The sequence below is a fragment of the Abramis brama genome, assembly GCF_963993115.1.
Source record: "Abramis brama genome assembly, chromosome: 11".
In the NCBI taxonomy this organism is placed as follows: Eukaryota; Metazoa; Chordata; class Actinopteri; order Cypriniformes; family Leuciscidae; genus Abramis; species Abramis brama.
The window spans coordinates 11064847-11083553 of NC_139973.1; the positions used below are offsets into that span (position 1 = coordinate 11064847).

Below are 18707 nucleotides of genomic sequence, written 5' to 3' on the forward strand. Positions count from 1 at the left end.
TAAATTGCATTGAATTTGACATTGAAAAGCAATTTCTTTGCCCTTTCATATTGTGCTGAGCATTAAAGTTCTTAGAGGAAACATGTATACTTACGCTCATATTTACATTTACAGCTAATGACTGCCATTTAGATTTCATGTTTTAATTAATTCGAATAAAAAATAATAATGGAATAATAAATGTCATCCACGCAGAAACCGTATATTGTACATTTGTTTTTAAGAATCGCATGGACTGCAGACAGTAGCTCGTGCGTTTCCACGATGAAGCCTGCAGTGTGCGTGTGTGTGGATGCGTGTGTGTGTGTATGCGCGCTCGCGCTGAGTGAGCGGGTTCAGTACGTCTACTACACAGGATAGCGGCACTCATGGGTACTCACAGAAGCAGCGTGGCGATTTCTATCAGCGTTTAGCACCACTGAAGGTGAGACATTTATTCCGGGCACGTACCTGACAGCGGACTGTCCTGAAGCCCCTAGGAATCTCGCGCTCTAGTAGAGTGAGAGAGAGAGTAGCGCGCGCGCTGCACGGACCGCAGTGGAATGTAGCGGGGATTCCCGGCGCGCGGGGCAAGGTGAGTAAAAACCTCCTTCTCCATCTTCACACTACTCACGAGGCTATATTTCCACTTGACTGCCATTAGAGTCGATTTTACCATCTCTCTTCATTCGTTTTTGTCTGTTTAAGTGGTACATTTTGACAGCGCGCGCCTGGGAATAGAAATTATGAGAGACAATCAGCGGTGTCGTTTGATCTGGACGCGACTCCTAATATTTCTTACACTGCAACAACAACAAAAATTGGCAGCAATGGCATATGCGGGGTATGTCGCCACTACGGACGATTTGTTTACCGAGCAAATCCATGTGTTGCCTGTTATCTGCAGTGAGCCTGTGTATAAAATTCAGGATGTCATTTGAATAGCTATATTGCAAATTAATATTGTTGGGTTTTTTTCCCATTAGTTTGAATAGCCATTGTTATCAGTCACTATGGACTTCTCAGCTTATGGGATGCCTTATGACATTCCAATTTGAATCAGGGCATCATCCTCTCACATTGATAATCTCAAACACAACTGGACACATGCACATGCTCAGAGACACGTGACTCCAGCAAAATTTTTGAGAGAAAAAAAAGTTAAATACGCCTGCGTCAATCATTTGACTTTCATCACACCCATTATCATCTTTTGCGCTTTTGCTCCTACACGCACACACATTCTCGCTGATTACAGCCAAATGGATTTTCAGATGCACTTCAGACCAGGCTGCAAGATGCCAGTTGAAAGAAGGAAAAGGAGCATGTATGAGATGGAGTGTGTAAATTTATAAGATTAAAGGCTACAGTTTGCTTCTAGGACAAAAAGCAACAGCAAGAAACAATGGAGTATAGAAGAAGAAGAAAGAAACCTTTATTTGTCCCACAATGGGGAAAAAGAGCATGTATATAAGTGGCCCTGATCTGTTGAGAATGTGTATGAAAGGAAAGAGGAATCTAGATCATCAGCTATTTTAGCTCCTTCTAGATGTGGAGTTATTTTGGTTCCTCCTTGCCTTGTGAATGTAGTTTCACGTGTTGTCACGCTCTTTCATTTCCACCGTCTGTAAACAAACGCCTTTGCATATTAATTCCACCATTAATATGCTCATTAGAAATCAATTTTGACTTGGTGCACCATAGGGCCCTTTGTCCACGGAGACACACCAATAAATTATAACATGCAGTGGTTTGAATGCCTCTGCTATTGTTATACAAAGAATAGAAACATTTTATGATTGTTTACTCAACCTCATGTCATTTCAAACCTGTATGCTGTTATTTTGTTCTATCGAACGCAAAGGAGAAATTCTGAAGAATCTTTGCACAGCTTGCCAGGTTTGATGTCATCATGTGACCAATCTCAGTGTGGCAGTGCGAATATGCGGAATAACAAGATTTGAAAGCTGCAGCAGGGTTATTATAGTAAACTAAAACCATAAAAACGTTTTGTTAAATGAAATAAAATAAACATGAACTGAAATAAAATATTAAAATTAAACTTATTTTATTCCAGCTAGGGAATAATTATTCCAGCTTATTTTATTCCAACATTTTCATTTATAATGTAAATACTAGACATATATGTGTATATATATATATATATATATAAACTAATAGAAATGACAAAAAATATTAAACGTTAATCAGATTAAAATATAAAAATAAACACTAAATCAAACTATATATATTTTTAAAAGTATCTTAATGATACTTAACACTGAGCTGCAGTGGAGGAAAAGTTAATTTTGATTGCATTTAAATGACTTCAGAACACAATATTGTGCACAAGTCACGTGGATCCTTTTTATGGTGCTTTTTTTGGAGCTTGACAGATGAGGTCACTATCTGTCATTGATGGAAAAAAGCTGTGTGAATAACATATTATGTGTTCTACAGAAAAATCACAACATACTGGTTAAGAACAACATGAGGGTGGATAAATAATGACAGAATTTTTATCTTTGGGTGAACTGTTGCTTTACCAGGCAGGCTAAAAGCCAGCATGGACAGACCAAATTGTCTTGGAAAACAACGATAATGAAATAGAGTCTGATAAATGGCAGAAAGAGCTGAGACAGCATGGTTAGTCTAAAGAAAGATGGATGGATCCCAAGCATAGCACAGTGATGGATAGATGGTAGGAGGTAAAAACAAACTCCTCCAGCGATTTCTCAACAGAGTGTGCACCTGCACCTCCCACTCATCTCTCATTCTCTCCCTCTCTCTATCTCTCACCATTCCTTAGTTTTTTACATGCAAAGCCATGATCCCGCATCATATTATTTTTGCCTCAGTCTCACTTCTGTGCGCATAAGATGTCAGGCTTCAGTTGTTCATCTGAGCCCTAAATCTAAGTATTGTACTGTCAGTCAAAAGTTCCACTGCAGTGACCTCTTTTCATTACCAGCATGGCATGGGGCGCATCGGCATGCCAGCCGTATTGCCCTTCCTCCCTCTGCAGTCTCATTGTGTTAAACATCAAAACTTTCATCCTGAGGTCATTATCACAGATGTGCTCAAGAGGCAAACTCTGAGCCCCACTTGAACAGCCACAGATGTAGAAAGTCTCAAATTTAGTATTTTTTGACCACTCTTAAACTGTAGACCAGTTGCCATAGTAACAACCATGCTAGAAATGGGATCAGTCTCAAGTCAAACTCATTTATTTATTTATTTATGATTTTTTTTGAATGACAGGCTGTTGTAATCGCGCAGCCTATAATTTGAGAGTTGACTTGATTTGAAGGCACATATTTTAGAGCACTTAAGATTGATTTTGAGTTTATTACAATCATGTCCGTTTCTTCAGCACGTTAAAGTGCAAGTAGTACTTACAATCTGACATCGAGCAGTCTTTGTACACTTCTGTATCCATACTCCATAGCCAAATTCATCAAGGTTTCAGCAGTTGTTTGCGTCCTTGGTCATGTGTGAGAGATCGTTCTGTGATGCAATTCATCTGTCTGTTAAAACTTAAAGGGATAGTTCACCCAAAAATGAAAATTAGCCCATGATTTACTCACCCTCAAGTCATCCATTCTTCTTTCAGACCAGTACAATCGGAGTTATCTGAAAAAAAAAATGTCCTGGCTCTTCCAAGCTTTATAATGGCAGTGAATGGCCGTTTCTGTTTTGAAGTCTATAAGAGAGCATCTATCCATCATAAAAGTGCTCCACACGTTAATAAAGGCCTTCTGAAGCAAAGCGATGCATTTGTGTAAGAAAAATATCCATATTTAAAACTTTATCAAATAAAATAACTAGATTCCGGCACAATGAACATACAGATTCCACTAAAGTCTAAAGCGCAACTTACGCGAATAATGCGACGTACTGCTGATATTTACGCTACGCCATGACGCACTACGCTACTTCCGATGTCACACAAGTTACGTAAGTTGCGCTTTAGGCGTAAGTAGACTGCGTTTGGCCGGAAGCTAGAATTTTACTTTGTAACGTGTGAAATATTAATATTTTTCTTACACAAACTCATTCACACAGAAGGCCTTTATTAACCTCCCGGAGCCACGTGGAGCACCTTTATGATGGATAGATGCACTTTTATGGACTTAAAAAACAGAAACAGCCATTCACTGCCATTAAAAAGCTTGGAAGAGCCAGGACATTTTTCAGTATAACTCCGATTGTATTTGTCTGAAAGAAGAATGTCATATACACCTAGGATGACTTGAGGGTGAGTAAATCATGGGCTAATTTTTATTTTTGGGGGAACTATCCCTTTAACTGTGTGCGGGACTGCAGAATCACGTGTAAGTCATACTCATCTTTTTCGTTCTGTCTTGCTAGATCAATACCTTATTACACTTCAGAAGAACAAGCCAAACCACTTTTTCACCAAAATGATGCCAGTGCTCGGTTGGTTGCATCGGTGAATCTCTCTTAGTCTCTGTATATATAACGGTAATATACTTTTAAATTTTATATACAGCAAATAAATAAATAAATTCAGTGGGAAAGGGGTCAGTGGATCTCACTGTTTCCTGCTTCAGTAAATTCTGTACATTTTGGCCTGTTCATTAATGCTTCGTTCTGTTTTTGTGTTCTCACCATAGAGCTGTCAATCGTTCATCAACGCCCCAAGAAAACACCTGAGTAGGTGGAGCATGGCCTGTGGGAGTGGCTGGCATTGCTATGCCTAAAGGCACGTGGCGACGGTGTCCATGGAGACAGATGGCAGCTTCACTGAGGGCCACGGTCTGTCCCTCTTACAGGCAGAAGATAGCGTGGGGGTCGGACTCGCACAGCAGGACGGGACGTGGCTGGGCTTCCGGGCTACACTGAGCGCTGTGCTGCTGCTGGAGTTGCTCCTGGGGGTGGGCGGCAATCTGACCGTGCTGGTGTTATACTGTGGTCACTGCAGCCTGTTGGAGTCCGTCAGCCATGCCGTCACGCTCAGCCTGCACACCCTTGACCTGCTGCTCTGTCTCCTCTGCCTGCCGATCACTGCCACGCTCCTCATACTGGGCGGAGCCTCGGTTCCTCACCATGCCCTCCTCTGCTGTCTTCACGAATCGGCAGCCAGCTTCGCCAGCGTAGGCACCGCACTTAACCTGCTGCTCATCAGCTTAGACCGCTATGACATCAGCGTCCGGCCAGCCAATCGCCTGCTGACGCCTCGAAGGGCAACCGTTTTGCTTGTTGCAGTGTGGGGGATTTCTTTAGCCATGCCACTCCTACCATTCGTGGAAGCGGGGTTTGTGTCGGGCCAAGGCGAGGGGGTGTTTCTGCACTCCAATAGCACTGTGCTTTGTTCAGAGTGGGGAGGAACTCTGCAGGCTCATCTGTTACTACAGGTTCCCGTGTTCCTGTGCTCTCTCGCTGTGATGCTGTTTACATACTCCCGAATTCTTCAGGCACTGCGCATCCGCATCGGACGCACGGCCAGGCCCCATCGAGACAGCAAACGACCTGGTCCTGGACTTCGCCTATGGTTACGCTGTAAAAGGTCAATGAGGTCGCCGGATCACATTACGACAAACACACCCACTTCCCCCCCGCCGCTTTCGACCGCACCGCTTATCACCTCGGATGCAGTTACCACGGTAACCATCAACACTGAGACGAATACTCCCTCGCTCACCACGCCCCTTAGCCCCACCCCCACTGTGTCTGTGATAACTTCGCCTTTAAGCCCCACTCCCACTGCATCCATGGCAACCACGCCTTTGAGTCCCACCGCATCTGTATCTGTCATAACTAGCACCCACATTCCCACCCTTGGTACATCATCAGTGACCACGCCTTTGACTCCCATCCCCACTGTGTCTACAGTAACCACTCAGCTAAGTCCCGCCCCCATCCAGGGTCCGTCTAGCATGGGTGTGGGCGCGTCAGTGTCGGCCATTTTGGCTCTGCGTCGAGCGGTTCGGCGCCACCGAGATCGAAGGGAACGCCGAAGGCGAGTCTTTCGCATGTCTGTCATCATTGTCCTATCGTTTCTGCTATGCTGGGCGCCTCTCTCCATCATTCCTCTTCTCATGCTGGCCATCGGGCCGTCTGATTGGCTAGAACGCCTGAGACTCTGCTTTCTGGTGCTCGCTTATTGGACGGTAGTGCTACATCCGCTGCTTTATGCATTCACGCGCCAAAAACTGCGCAAAGTTCTACATACCCGTCTGCGCAGGCTGCGGCCACAAAACACACATACTCGTATTGGCACTAACACCAGGATCCGTCGCAAGCACGGGGCAGATTGCAGCGATGCTACTGACCGCTGCCTGGCGGAGGCTGTTAGAGAGTGAGTGTTTGTGTGAATGTGGTTTGTAACTAGGCTCACACGGAATCTGAATGTGCATTCCCTTGTGTACATCCATCTGTCCATTTATGAAATAGTTGGGATAATTTAATTATGCTTTTAGCTGCAAATATGATTATTTTTAACTCCTTTTAACATATTTCACCATGTTCAAATCCAACGGCGTAACCATGTTTCGAACACTGGGGGGACCAAACCACTTTAAAAAAAAAAAAGGAATTAAAGGATTTAAAGGGATTTAAGGGAACAAAGAAAAAAAGAAGAACAGTAAAAGAACTACAATTCATTGTAAAGTAATCAATTTGAACTATTTGCAAATAAGATTTTTTATTTGAAAATATGCACACATTCTTTCTTAATGCCCAGGTATATGTTATTTTCCACGTACTGCTCCATCTCACGCACAGTTAAGAATATACTCTTTTGACCGCGAGTGTGGTCCAGGTGTGGACAGACGTGTTCAATGTGTGTGCACTATTCTTTTCAAGCACTCAAAATCACTCGCACACAGAGGTGGACAAAGTACACAACTTCGTTACTTGAGTGAAAGAACAGATGGTCAAATATTACTCCGTTACAAGTAAAAGTTGTAAAGACCGATTTTTACTTAAGTAAAAGTACAGAAGTAGCCTACTCGTTTTTAAAAGTACTTAAGTATCAAAAGTGAAAAGTAAATGTCAATGCATTGTTTTATTATTGTTGCATTGTTGTATGTTACAGTACCTTATGCCTCTGAATCTATGCCTGCCTTCCTACCCTCATATCAATAACAAATTTATTTTTAGAACACAGTTCCAGTCGTGGGATTGAATGTGAGATTGAATAAGGGCACTCAATAACGTCCACAATGGTTTTGGACACCCAAATGGCTGTTCCCTCAAATATTGCCCTATTTAAAGTTTTTTGTCTTTTAGTATGAATATGTTAGCCTTACTGTTATCTATAAGCTAGTGTGCCCCAAAACAATTAAAAAATGTGCATTTAGAAGACCAAACCCAACGTTGAAAATGAAAATCAGGTTGATGTCAGAATCCAACGTCAGATTGAAGTTAATCTCAAACGTTGGACAGATGTTGTATTATGGTTGAAAATGAAAATCGGGTTGACGTCAGAAACCAACATCAGTCGTGTTGACGTCGACAGCAGTGACGTCAACCCGTCTTTCATTTCCAACCAAAATCCAACGTCTGTTCGACGTTGGATGGTGACGTCAAACCGACGTTGGGCTCTGACGTCAGCCCGACTTTCATTTCCAACCAAAATACAACCCCTACAACCAAAATCATCCGTTAATGTGGTTAATGTTTCTCGCCTCGTCACATTAAGTTATGAATTATATGAATCAAGTAAATGATAGCCTATATTTTCAATTCAAAACAGTGAAATCCTATCCTTAAACAGTTGTCAAATATTAAATGTTTAGCTAGGCTACTTACATCTTACCTCACATTTAAAACTGAAGCATTGAGCTAGAATTGACACTAGTCTTCTGTGAACAGTAACAGGAACGTCGCTTTGTTTGATTTGATTGGCTATCTTAATCATTTTGATGTTGAAGAGCCTCTAAGGCAGGTTTCTAAGGCAAACCACCCTAAAAAACTAATTTTTCAAACTTTTGTATCATCCTAACAGCAAACAGAGTGGTGTGTAATGGATTAAGAATAAAGAATATCAAATATCGGGGGGACAATTTGGCCATGTCTGTTCGTTTTTTTTTTTTGGTGGTTACGGGCCTGTTTATATCCATTCCTCAGATTTACCCCACAAATGTTAAAGAAAAAAAAAAAAGTCAGAAGATTCCGTCTGGGCCTATTTATGACTGTAGGTAAAAGGTGTGTGCAGGAAACCATTAATGTGTTAGATGTGTTAGATGATATGTGTGGCTCACCTCTATAAAGGAAATAAAATAAAAAAAACCTTGGTAGGTCTCTATTGTCCGCGAGTGTGTAGTATCATTGGCAACTAATCAGCACAGGGTTTCTAAAGCACACTGAACTCTGAGGTCAACAGGGCACTGTCTAATTAACCAGTAGAGCACAAATGTTCCCATGGTGCTAGAGGAAAAGAGCAAGACTGAGAGTAACCTACAGGTGTGAGTCTGCAAGAGGCCATGTGCAATAAATTACAAATCCAGGTTATGCATCGCATGATTTCCATGTAAATTAATACCAATTCATCAGCATTCATTGTGTGGTGTAAAAAGTAACCGTCTATCCACCAGTACACATACATGTGCACATATTTTACAGTGTGCTTCTCACTGATAGTCTAGAGTGCAATAGATTTATCATTATGTTTATTAATGTATATGATCAGGGATGTAAATAATCACTAATATTTCTGTGGTTTGAAACTGCAGCCAATTTGAAGTCTACTCTACCAAGGGCATCAGTCTCTGAAAATATTGACAAAACAACTTTTACAAAGTCGAAATTAATTTATTTGATTTGTGTCCCGTATATGTATATATTGTCAGTGGTGTACATTATTTCAGTTTGAGATGATTGTTGTATTACTTTACAATAGAGGAGCAATAAGTCTGAATTACAGTAATAAAAAGATTCAGCCTCTTTGCTTGTTTGCTTTGTTCCCTAACCTCGGCTGTCATATTAAAGAAGTATTACTTTTACACAACAGTTAAATCATATACTGCTGCAATATGAATAACTTGCAATTTATGGTTTGATTTTTTTTTTTTTTTCTGCCAATGAATTTTTTTTCAAGCAGACAGGCTTGAAGTGAAAGCATCAAGCAAAAGCCGATCTGGAATATATAGTCGAGGCAAGTCAAGCCACATTTATTTATATAGCGCTTATATATATATATAGGGTTTTTTTTAGTGATTTTCCTTTTATTGTGACAGGACAGTAGAGAGATGACAGGAAACGAGGTGGGAGAGAGACGGGGGATGGGTTCGGGAAAGGTCCACGAGCCGGGACTCAAACTCGGGCCGCCCGAGCGTAAGGCGCTACATGTCAGCCGACTATATAACACTTTTTACAATACAGATAGTTTCAAAGCAGCTTTACAGAGATAAAAGAAAAATAATGCAATAAAGTTTGTTTCCAGAAGAAAACAGCGTCACAGTCCAGCTTAAGTAAGTTCAGTGATGTTTCATTTTTGTTGTAAAAAAGTTAATGTCAATGCAGGCAGATCAATATTATTGTTGAAAATTAAATTAAACGTTACATTTAGCAAGAAACAAAGGTGAAAAAGGCGACAGTGGCAGGGAACCAAAACTCCATCAGGTGGCAGAATGGAGAAAAAAAACCTTGGGAGAACCCAGGCTCAGTCGGGGGCCCGTTCTCCTCTGGCCAATGGACGAACAGTGTATGATTATGATTCAGGTAGCATTATAGGTCAGAAGTCAGATTGGAACAATCAGAATATTATCCAGTTCCATCTGGTTTAAGATCGGAGTCAATACGCCAGTATGGAGACGGGTTTGTTGAGGATCGGTGCCGATGGATGTCGTGTCGATGAGGCAGTCACAGGGGAGAGTCTGGTTGACACAATCTCTGCTGACACTTCAGGGATGCGTTGTGGTCGTGTCTAGGCCCAGGTCCTCCATCTGTTCTGCATACGGCCCGGATCCGGCTGACTACATCATGCGTTGTGGTCGTGTAGATACAGGTCCACCATCTGATGTGGATACGGCCCAGATCCAGCTGACTATGGTAAACCTTGGAATAAGCAGAAAGACCGGTTCCTGGTTCCGGTGACTTAATTTATACAGCCTAACAATCATTTAGCTCATTTAAATAATAGGAATGTATAATTTTCAATTCTAGTATAGGAGTGTTGCGATTCTGTAATCACTCCGTTCCAACTCCACTCCGGGTTTTCCTGCTCTCTCCCAGAGAAATTGGTGTTGTTAGACCATAGTGAAGATGAAAAAAAACACATCTGTACATTTTGATTCTTCCTGATTAAAAAAGTTTCCTGTTTTTGAATGATTAATAACAGTCTGAGTCGCTTGCTCTGATAGTTAATTGGTGTATGGTAGCGTCTTCTCATTACCTGAATTTATTAAGAAGTGCAGGCTGCTTTAATATATACAATTAGTCCAAGCTGAGAAAGGTTGACTGACTTCATCCCAGTCGATAAAAGTCAAACAGGCAATTAAGAACCTCCTGTGTCTCAGTCAGCGTTTGCAGCTTCACACAGAAGATCAAATGCCATATAAGGGATACAAAATAAAGTACCGGTACCTGTTCAATTAGTGAAATGGTAGCCTTTCAAACTCTCTCTCTCTCTCTACCGGATTCAGAGACCTTAAATGTTATTCATCTTTAAAGACTTGGTTGTGGTTCAGTCAACATGCGTGTGCAGTGAATGGGAGACATTCCTTATTATGGGAGATAGAAGCTGCACTCCACTTGTGAAGTCTGATCGTATTAACACTTATTAATGTTTGATGACACATACTGACATTTGCAGGAGCCTAATAATTGGAGGGCCGATACTGGCGACGGGGTCTTGCACACAGAAGTGGATGCCTCTCTTAATGGACATGAAAAGAACTCTGACCACACTGGTTAATGAGGGTCAATAAGCATCTGGCTTCTACTTTTTCCTTAATTTCATCATTTAATTATAATTTATTTCGCATCACCACACCACCACAAATATGAAATTGTAATGCGAGTTTTTATAATATAGGCTATTTATTTAGTGGTCATATTGTGTGATTTGCTATTATCTAAAGATTTGTGTGTAAGGTTTACACAAAATATTGTGGTTGTACCATGCTGCTGTGGTACAATGAGGTTCTGAATGATGACCATATTCATGCATGCATTTACACCGTTCAAAAGTTTAAGGTTGGTAAGATTTGTTAATGTTTTCGAAAAAGTCTCTTTTACTCACTAAGGCTGCATTTATTTGATCAAAACTGAAACAGTAATATTGTGAAATATTATTACAACTTAAAATAACTGTTTTGTATTTGAATTTTAAAATGTAATTTATTCCTGTGATGGTAAAGCCAATACTAAAGTATTCAGTGTCACAAGATCCATCAGAAATCATTCTAATATATATAATAATATTTGGCAAATAATATTTGTGACCCTGGACCACAAAACCAGTCACATGGGTCAATTTTTTTTAAATTGAGATTTATACATCATCTGAAAGTTGGATAAATAAGCTTTCCATTGATGTATGGTTTGTTAGGATAGGAAAATATTTGTCCGAGATACAATTATTTGAAAAATCTGGAAACTAAGGGTGCAAGAACATCGAAACATTGAGAAAATTGCCTTTAAAGTTGACCATATATGTTTGTGATTGTGCTGAATCCACTCACAAAAATAAAAAAAATAAAAAAATGTTTTATATATTTACGGTATGAAATTTACTAAATATCTTCATGGAACATGATCTTTACTTAATATCCTAATGATTTTTGGCATAAAAGAAAATGGCCTTATTCAAAAGAAATAATTTTGACCCATACAATGTATTGTTGGCTATTGCCACAAATATACCTGTGCTACTTGTAACTGGTTTTATGATCCAGTGTCACATTTAGTCTTATCACAGTTGAAAAATCCTTTTTGATTAATATTTTTTTTCAGGATTCTTTGATTATTAAAGTTCAAAAGAGCAGCATTCATTTCTACAATTTTTTTGTAGCCTACCACTGCAAAAGTCTTACCGTCATTTTTGATCAGTTTAATGTATTCTTGCTGAATAAAAGTATTAATTTCTATTAAAAAATAAAATAAAAAATGCTGACCCTAAACATCTGAATGGTAGTGTACATTGTTCCCCAAGGTACTTTAAAAATACCATAGTATTTATTTTTATTTATTTATAGGTACTTATGTACAGCACAATATAATATATTAAATTGTATAGCCACAGCCATTTTATTTTATTAGGCAAATTCATTATTATTCATCAAATATGTATGAGTATGCACTTATGTAAACACACTGAATGGAGGCCATTATTATGGGTGCATTCAAATATCCTATTTGGAAATGCTCATTTATTTGTTGATGAGGTAAATTAATATACCTAATCAAATTTACAAATTACACGTTAAATTGTTTAATCAGCATCTCCCTCCTTCCCTGTCTGACAAGCTCCCTCTTTTTATTTTAAAAACTCAAGTATGCTGATTAGTATGGACGCCTTCTGTTTGTGTGCCTTCACGAGCTATAGGAGAGAAAGACAGAAAAGGAGAAAGAGAAGGGTGGGTGGGTAATATTTTTTCTTACTGTATGCAACATGAAAATACTGCCATGTATTCATTAAAATCTCTCTCTCTCGCTCCCTTTCTCACTCACACAAGGATATTTTTAATCTCATATGTTCCACTCACTGTCATCATCTTTCTTCATTGCTTTCTCTCCCTTCTCTCCCTGTCCTTCCTTACTCCTCTCTTCTCCAGACTTGCATAAGAACAAAAAAAATCTGCCTGTGCAAAGGGAAAGTCACCTTGAAGGAGAGAGAGAGAGAGAGAGAGAGAGAGAGAGAGAGAGAGAGAGAGAGAGAGAGAGAGAGAGAGAGAGAGAGACGTGTGGGTGGAATAACTAGCAGAGGGATGAATCCCATGTTGACTGAATCAGGCACATTCCTATGTTGCTTACAGATTCAGTATGCAAACGTTATGCCCTCTTTGTTTTCGTGTAACTTATCTTTTTTTCTTCTAGGTTTTCCTTGTTCGTAATGGCTTAATTAGATTATATTAATCTTTTCAAAAATTAATACTGTACGTTATCAATAAAAGAAACAACATTCAACAGTATTTCTATCAATCATCCTTCATCAACCTTCGGTCATTCAGGTGTTTGCTGTATTAAAGCAAAAATAATAAAATTCGAGTCAATTATTTCTAGCAAACCCACGTTAGATTGTGTGTATCCTGAATACACACGCAAAAGCCAGCTAAGATCACCGGCCGAAATAGCTCAGTTGGGAGAGCGTTAGACTGAAGATCTAAAGGTCCCTGGTTCGATCCCGGGTTTCGGCAGTTTTTTCTCGCTTCAGAGTATCGAGCGATAGTAGAGTTTTGTTCCATCACACATAGCTGTAGTTTTCAAATACGCCTGCCCTGATGAAGGACTTGCTTAGCTGGATCAGGTGCATTTGGTTAGGGTGGAAGCATGGGTGGAAGCTTTCTTTTACTGTTTATGGTGGTTATGTAGCGTGCAGTACATATTGTGGCCTGATGATGACGCTATAGTATTAGTTCATTCTTAATCGCCACTGCCATTGTTCTTTAAGAGCGCCAGAGGGCGATGTTTTTCAACAGTAGTCTTACTACCACTTGGAAAACGTTATAGAGACCGTGTACTTGTGTTGACTGTTGACCAGAAAAGCATGGAAGTTACTGGACTGCAGAATGACTTTACGGTACAGTACTTTAACGGATTGAACCCAGTGTGACTGATGTCGTCTTGTGCTTTACAATATAAATGCTGCTATGTTGGGCCTGTTACGTAGGCTAATAACATATCTTATAATAGGATAAAAGTTACAGTATATCTCTTGATACCTCAAACACAAATAGGTAGGTAATCATCTGGGTATCTGTTTTATTTATTTAACCTTTACAACAAAGAGTTCAGATCCAGGATTTGTAGTGTGTCTGTAGACCCACCTTTGCAACATGTGCCGGCATGTCTTTAGAGTGCCATGTCTACACACACACACACACACACACACACACACACACACACACAGCCATGTTTATGTGATTTGTGAGGACATTCCATAGGCGTAATGGTTTTTATACTGTACAAACTGTATATTCTATCCCCTTACCCTGCCCCTACCCCTAAACCTACCCATCACAGGAAACATTCTGCATTTTTAAAAAAACACTGCTTAGTATGTTTTTAAAGCCATTTGAAAAACGAGGACCCCCAAAATGTCCTCATAAATCACGTATTTTCCCGAGTGTCCTCATTTGCAGGTGTGTTTTCATAAAAATGTCCTCAGTTGTCATGAAAACAAGTACACACACACACACACACACACACACACACACACACACACACACACACACACACATTCTTGTATCTATCTTTATGAGGACATTCATTGACACAATCCAATCTCTAGCTACTTACCCTAACCTTACCCATCACAACTAAGTGCCTAACCCGAACCCTTACCCTAAACCGTCCCTTAACCTCATTATAACCTTATCCCTAAAACCAAGTCTTGACCCTCGAACAGGCCTCAGAAAGTGAGGACCGGCCAAAATGTCCTCACTATACTCTCTTTGTCCTCACTTCAATGGTCTAAAACTCAAACTGGTCATGACAAAGATAGTTGTACTAGTACACACACACACACACACACACACACACATTTTGGAACTGGTATTATGTAACTAAAGACCAACGTGCAGCAAAGTCCCAAAAGTGCTTCATTTCCAAAGATTGTCTCACACACATACTAAATACACAACGTCTTCTGTTTGGTTATGCTAAATCAATCATCACATTCTTGTCAGTCAAGCTCCCATATTTGACATTATGTACTGTATGTCTTTGCGGCTGCTTATTGAAGCTGCTCACTAATTTATTTTTACTCATAATCTCTGGAGGACACCGAACCCCGTGAACCATAAATTTGACACGTGAGTCTGGTATCTACTTTCAAGTTTCTACTCTTTAATGTCCCGTCTTGAAGATGTAGCATTTAGTATGTGCATAAAACACATAGATTTCTTTCTTTTTTTTTGGTTGTTAAAAGAGTGCAGGTCACAATTAAATATTGTTGGTTATCATTTAGTTTGCTTTGGACAGTATGTTCCAGGAGAATCATCATAAAATGTCTCTAGTTTCATTTTCCAGGCCCTCACTGGCTTCTCATTAAAAACTTTATGGTTCTTTATAACCCTTGGATATCTTGCAGTGGCATAAACATAGTTGTAATGATCAGTGCCAAGCAAATAGTTCTGACATACATGGAGCCGCCTCATTTTTATGGTGTAATGCGTGGTACACATTGCGGTACACGTTGTACGATTTGTCTTAATCAATGCGACATGGCGCTAAAACTTAAAACTTCTTACCTCAAGCTTCATGTGCAAAATTGAAATGCCAAGTTGCCCTCTTTTCCCTATTCTCCTCTTTCGCTTCATCCTCTTTTTTTCAGTGCACATAAAAACCACAATTGCCAAAGTGTGATTCATCTCTTTTTGTTTACCACGAGCGCATGTTGATGACGTTTTATTCTTCTATACTAACTTGTCATAGCCTACGATTCAATTGGTGTCATCATCGTAGAGCAGTGGTCTCAAACTCAATTCCTGGAGGGCCACAGCTCTGCACAGTTTAGCTCCAACCAGCTCCAACTCACACCTGCAAGGAAGTTTCTAGTAATCCTGAAGACTTGTGCTGCATTCCAGTCCAAAATTGTAATGCCCTTCACTTGCTAACTTCCCTTCGTCTCGTTCACTCGGATGTACGTCATTGCGAGTGCCCACTACTGGCGGAAACTGCAATGGGCTGAACTGGAACGTCCTAAGCCCTTGATCACTTGGAATCAGCTGTGGAGTTGATAATTAATACATCATAGAGTTGTCTGTGTGGTGGTGATTAGACAAGATATGTGGTGACGTCACAATCGCACTGTATTGTGGGACATATAGGTGCCTGAAGTGTACATTTGAAGCAGACTCGCTCCCTCGGTCAAAATCGAGGGAATGAGGGTGTGTCCATATGAACTTCCCTCGTCCACTTCACGAAGTGGAACGCACTTCAAAATGGCGGCAGGGATTCCCCCAAGGGGAAGTGCTTAGGGAAGTTCGCAAGTGCGTGTCTAAAAGTGGACTGGAACGCAGCATTGATTAGCTGGATCAGGTGTGTTTGATTAGGGTTGGAGCAAAACTGTGCTGAGCTGTGGCCCTCCAGGAATTGAGTTTGAGATCACTGTCGTAGAGTCTACATGCATATCGTACCCAAGTTAATTAGATCCACGTCGTACAGTGTGATAAGTAATGGGATTGTCTGTAGCAGGCATAAGGCGGGCGTTTTAAACCACATTCCTGGAGCACACTGCGTGTCTCCTTAATCGAACACACACCTGTTCCAGGTCATCAGCTCATTAGTAGAGACTCCAAGACCTGCAATGGGTGTGTTTGACAAAGGAGACATGCAAAATGTGCAGTGTTGGGTGAGCACCTCCATGAGCGTGGTTGGCAATTCTTGGTGTAAGGCGTTTGCTGCGTCCCAATTCAGAGGCTGCATCCTTCGATGGGTACATTCAAAGGCCGACTGCGTCACCACGGCGTGGCGAAGGCTGTCCCAATTTGAAGGCTCCTTCAAATGCGCCCTCCAAATGCTTCCTTCGTTTCCCATGAAATGAAGGATACAACAGATGGATCCTTCGTGGACTTGCCTACCCCAGAATTCAGTGTATACAAGAGTATAATTGTCCAATAGATACTGTTAACTGTGGTGGTAAAGCTTTGAAGCATTCACCAAATCAGTTGGATAAACTTTCACCAGAATCAGAAAGAGCTTTATTGCCAAGTATATACACACACACACACACACACACACACACACACACACACAAACACACACACACACACACAAGGCATTTGTTTTGGTGATGAACCTGCTCGACTCATATGTGTAGAATACCAGTTGTTACACTGAACAAAATTATAAACGCAACACTTTTGTTTTTGCCCCCATTTTTCATGAGCTGAACTCAAAGATCTAAGACCTTTTCTATGTACACAAAAGGCCTATTTCTCTCTAGTGATGAGTCGTTCATGAACGATCTGTTCATTGTGTCTGTCACGTGACAAATGAACGAAAGACTCGGAAGGTAAAGTAATTATTTATGTTCTCTGTAAATTATTTTTGAGTGCATTATAATGATTTCTTAATTCAGAATATGATCAAGATTGCGTAGGTGGATGTGTTCGGGGAATTTGCCTGTTAAAAGTATAAAATTTAAAGCCCCTTAAATGAACGAAATGACTCGAAAAAAGATTTGTTCATTTTGATGAAGGAGATCGAACAAGAGAGTCAGTAAAATGATCCGAACTTCCCATCACTATTTCTCTCAAATATTGTTCACAAATCTGTCTAAATCTGTGTTAGTGAGCACTTCTCCTTTGCCGAGATAATCCATCCACCTCACAGTGTGGTATATCAAGATGCTGATTAGACAGTATGATTATTGCACAGGTGTGCTTTAGGCTGGCCACAATAAAAGGCCACTCTAAAATGTGCAGTTTTACTGTATGGGGGGGGTCCGGAGGGGTCCGACCAGTCAATATCTGGTGTGACCACCATTTGCCTCACATAGTGCAACACATCTCCAAAAACAAAAGTGTTGCGTTTATAATTTTGTTCAGTGTATATAGCCAACACTAAATGATTTAAGTTGTGCTCCGCTCACTGCAGAGCCAAATGATGACATTCAGCTTCCCCTCTCTCGATGTAATAGGTGGGGCTAGACCTAGTCTGGCTCCACCTCTATGGAATAATGGGTGGGGCTTGACCTAATGAAGTTTAAGTTTAGGGATAGGGAATGGTTAGGAAGTGGCTGGATCTTAAAATTGCAAGTTTTTGAAAACGACACTGTCATTCATGTTACTGAATCTCGTTTTGACAACGCTGTATGCGAAAAAAGCAAAGGAAAAACTTTTCCATTTTTACTACATCATTGTCATGTAAACATACCATTAGTTAGTTGGCTAGTGGAGCTCTCCAGTTTCCTAGTACCTAGTCAGCCCACATTTTTATATTCTGAATTAGTTTTTGAACTATTAACCTGTCAGTATAGCACGAGTATGTTTTGTGGTCTTGTTTTTCATCTGACTCTCCTTATCCCGTAGTATCTGCTTTGTTTTTGCTATTGACAGTGCTTTTATTATCACAAAGTGCAGTAATTGTCATTTATGCTACTTTATATATGAGGATATGCCAATGTTTTCTTATCGTTCTTGTCTTTTATATATATAATATTATAAGCTACTAGATCAATTTAAGCACAATATCAAACTCAATAAAGAAAACATTGATCTTCCTTTAACAGAAATGCTGGCAATTTCCATCTTCTTTATTGCACTCAAGCAATATATTCTGTGAGTGTGTTTACTTGTTCATACACTACAGTACATATAATAAAAATCACACAGCGTCAATAAACCGCACCCCACCTGCTTATTGCTCTGGCCTTCCTTGATGTTATTGTTTTATGGTTTCCAGGAATTTTCTGTTTATTGTTTTTCCTCCATCTCAAAATTAAGAACAATATTCAGACTTCAAAAAGGAGTCAGCAGGGAGCTGGAAATTGGTTAAAGGTTGAGATTATTCCCCCTTTCCCTCTATAGCCTCAGCAAGTTTTGTATTAGTTGTCAGTAGTGTTGAGAGTTATGATTGTGTTGCCTGTCTAGACC

General features: G+C 40.2%; 1 protein-coding gene across 3 annotated transcripts; it reads left to right on the forward strand.

Moving 5' to 3' along the window:
* The first annotated feature begins 314 nt into the window (after window positions 1–314).
* Window positions 315–8889, forward strand: LOC311092224 (G-protein coupled receptor 22). Of its 3 annotated transcripts, XM_084128718.1 has the most exons (3): window positions 315–574; window positions 4351–4464; window positions 4617–8889. In XM_084128718.1, the coding sequence occupies exon 3, from the start codon at window positions 4725–4727 to the stop codon at window positions 6303–6305; it is 1581 nt and encodes a 526-aa protein (XP_083984844.1). In that variant the 5' UTR covers window positions 315–574; window positions 4351–4464; window positions 4617–4724; the 3' UTR covers window positions 6306–8889. The 3 variants fall into 3 exon arrangements, with proteins under 3 accessions (XP_083984844.1, XP_083984846.1, XP_083984845.1); XM_084128720.1 differs by lacking the exon at window positions 4351–4464; XM_084128719.1 differs by lacking the exon at window positions 315–574 and having other exon boundaries at window positions 4164–4464.
* Window positions 8890–18707: the final 9818 nt, after the last annotated feature.

What these genes read in the sequence shown, in the direction of transcription:
- LOC311092224 (XM_084128718.1), top strand. Translation starts at nt 4,725, where the DNA reads ATGGAGACAGATGGCAGCTTCACTGAGGGCCACGGTCTGTCCCTCTTA.